The sequence below is a fragment of the Propithecus coquereli genome, unplaced genomic scaffold (assembly GCF_000956105.1).
Source record: "Propithecus coquereli isolate 6110/MARCELLA unplaced genomic scaffold, Pcoq_1.0 Scaffold522, whole genome shotgun sequence".
NCBI lineage: Eukaryota > Metazoa > Chordata > Mammalia > Primates > Indriidae > Propithecus > Propithecus coquereli.
Window position 1 is genome coordinate 104911 of NW_012151086.1, and position 3348 is coordinate 108258.

The following is a 3348-nucleotide window of genomic DNA, read 5'->3' on the forward strand; positions in this document are numbered from 1 at the left end:
GAGCTACAGATTATCCTCTTTTTACTTTTTCTTGTGATTTACACACTTACAGTTCTGGGGAATGCTGGGATGATCCTTTTAATCAGGATCGATTCCCGACTTCACACACCCATGTATTTCTTCCTGGCTAACTTGTCCTTTGTGGACATTTGCTATTCATCCACCATCACCCCAAAGATGCTGGTAGATTTACTATCAGAGAAGAAAACCATCTCCTTTGCTGGCTGCTTCCTGCAGATGTACTTCTTTATTGCCCTGGCAACAACCGAATGCATCCTCTTTGGGTTAATGGCCTACGACCGTTATGTGGCCATATGTAACCCACTACTTTACTCGTTGGTCATGTCCAGGACAGTCTGCCTTAAAATGTCAGCTGGGGCTTTTGTGGCAGGGTTGCTGAACTCCATGGTCAACACAAGTTTTGTAAGCAGCTTGCCATTCTGTAGCTCCAATGTCATCCATCACTTCTTCTGTGACAGTCCCCCACTTTTTAAGCTCTCATGTTCTGACACATACCTGGAAGAAAGTGTCTTTTCAACTTTTGCTGGTGTGAATATGGTCGGGGCTCTACTGGTCATCCTCACCTCCTACTCCTACATTCTCTTCTCCATATTCCGCATGCACTCAGGGGAGGGGAGGCACAGAGCTCTCTCCACATGTGCCTCTCACCTCACAGCCATAATTCTGTTCTATGCTGCCTCTATCTATACTTACCTGAGACCTAGTTCCAGCTACTCCCTGAATCAGGATAAGGTGGCATCTGTGTTCTACACAGTGGTGATCCCCATGTTGAATCCACTGATCTACAGCCTCAGGAATAAGGAAGTAAAGAAGGCTTTATGGAATGTAATTACAGGGAAAAGGATTCCTTCCTTTCTGTGATTTTTGGCTAAAAATATGAAATAGGTAGAGTATTTAATTTACTCCAAAGTCTAGTTCAAGCCTACATTATTCATTATAATTTTTTTTCAGTTAACATATTTTGTAAACACTCAAATATTTATATCTATTTAGGGATAAAGTAAATTACCAAACAAATACAAGGCACTGGGACCTTCACTTTGTAATCATTCTATATCTCACTGGTACCCAGAGTTAAGGCTTATTTCAATAATATTTTGATTAGGAGAAGAAAGGGATTAAGTGTTTAGAAACCAAAGTCACAATATCACATGTTAATGTCTCTATATATAATAATTTAGACTAGCCATTTGTTTTTTTTTTCTTATACATTATTTTTCCCTATTTATTATTTGCAAGATATTATTAAATATCATATAGTACAGGAATGTTTTAAATTATTTCCTTTTTTAATTGAATGCATTTTCACTTAGAGAAATGCTTAAATTAAATTTTGGACTGTAGTTTTAATGGAAACTTAACTTCCCACCTGTTTCTTCTCCCCTCCTCCTCCATACACATATATATTCCTTAAAGAATAAGTGTGAGTGTATTAAAAAATGTGCTATTAGGAAAACCACTGTCTAATTAGAATGCATCCATTGTGGCTCTCCTTCCATTCCCTTTCATTCTTCTCAAAATTTTCCTATCTCTTTGTTATGGTCTGAATGTTTCCCCAAAATTTATATGTTGAAACTTAATCGCCAATGTGACAGCATTAACAGGTGGAGCCTTTAGGGGTGATTAATTCATGAGAATGGAGCCCTCGTGAATGGAATTAGGGCCCCTTTAAAGAAGTGTGAAGGCACTGTTTGCTCTCCTGCCATGGGAGTACACAGCAAGGAGGCACCATCTTTGAAGAAGAAAACAAATTCTCACCAGACACCAAGTCTGCTGGTTCCTTGATCTTGGACTTTCCAGATTCCAAAACTGTGAATACTAAATTTTAGTTTATTTATAAATTACCCAATCTATTTTTCTTGTAGCAGCCCTAATGGACTGAGCTGCCCATGTTTCTCTCTCCCAGATTGATGCATACACACAAGGCACACACACTCACATTCAGGTACTGCAAAGACTTTAATCAGTGTGTATTTCCAAAGGAGGTATGAATGTTCACTGAGTAAAGCTGACATATTCTTGAAAATAGGTCCATGGATTTTCTGCTCACAGAAGTCTTCTGTAATTAGCAATCAGTTGAAATCAATCTTAGTGTTCAAGCTAAGCATTATTAATGTGGAGGTACGGAGTTGGCTTAGTAGAACTCTGGAGGAATCTGAATTGAACCAAAGCTTGTTAAAGAGATAGTTGTAGTTTCTGGAGGAAAATTCCCCGTGGCCTTTGTCTTTACTGCTGAAGTTACACCTGTTAGTAGTGGTGACATTCACATAATCTGAAATGTGGACATAGCAACATCATGGCCTGTCACAAAGAGGTCATTCAGCTTGATTTCGTAAAAAATGTTCATATTTTCCTGTTTGTCATTCAATATATTTATGTAAAAAAATTGTTCGAGGGTTGTTTTTTTTTTAATTTTCTTTAGCCCAAAAGAAATTTTTCAAGCAAGTTGGGAAAAATGAAAGTATCCAGATTCAAGAATCACATGGATTCAAATAGAATAAGCAAAAATGTAAGTTGATATTAATACATGAAGTCTTCTATTAAGACATAAATTGTGTAGAAAGTTTGGTTATTACTATGCAAAAAGAATTTTGGATTTGCTTGTTAAATATAAACTAATGTATACATCATTTTCATTGGTGTATAAAAAAATGGGAAGGCATACATTTTGTAAACAGTAATTCGATAAAGACTAGTACGTAGGCTAAGTGAAGTTAATTATCCATTTAACATTGTATAGGCTACTAAAATCAAAGATAGTATGTCAATTCACGGTCAACATGTTTCAAAGGATAGAGACAATTATTATGTCAAGAGGTAATATACAAATGGTTTTGTGTACGGAAAATAATCAAGTACAATGTAGTTGAGTTGATGTGAGAATACGTAATCTGTAGGAAAAAACACAAAGAACAAAACCACTTTATTGAAAATAAATGGAATGCATGTCAAAGACAATGTGTGTCATCAAAAAGCAGAAATGTGGTCATTTGTTTCTAAAGTTAGATACAACTTACTGTTTTGGTTTGAAAATTGGTATGTACTATCTACATAATTTTCTTTAAATTTTCTGATGTTAATACTGCTATGAAAATGTTTCACATATACATGCACCATCTCTAAGCTCCAGAAGAGTCCTTGGAATATTTCAACCATTTGATGAAAATTATTAGCCCCATATTTGTTACTAAAATGTGTGGTGATGAATATTGATAAAGTTTTGCAAACGGGAAATCAAACTGATGATCCTGGTAAAAAATGATGAGTTTCTAAATTGAGCTTCGAATTCTCAAGACTCCAGAAATTGTATAATGATTGTGACCATAT

The 3348-nt window shown here is 35.8% G+C and overlaps 1 protein-coding gene across 1 annotated transcript in view; it reads left to right on the plus strand.

Annotated features, from left to right (window-relative positions):
- LOC105820377 (olfactory receptor 5F1-like) overlaps positions 1-882 on the plus strand; it is a 2127-nt gene extending 1245 nt beyond the window's left edge. The window contains exon 2 of the mRNA XM_012656851.1: positions 4-882. Within this exon, the coding sequence (XP_012512305.1) occupies positions 4-882 (879 nt within the window). The remainder of the gene's footprint in view (positions 1-3) is intronic.
- Positions 883-3348: the final 2466 nt, after the last annotated feature.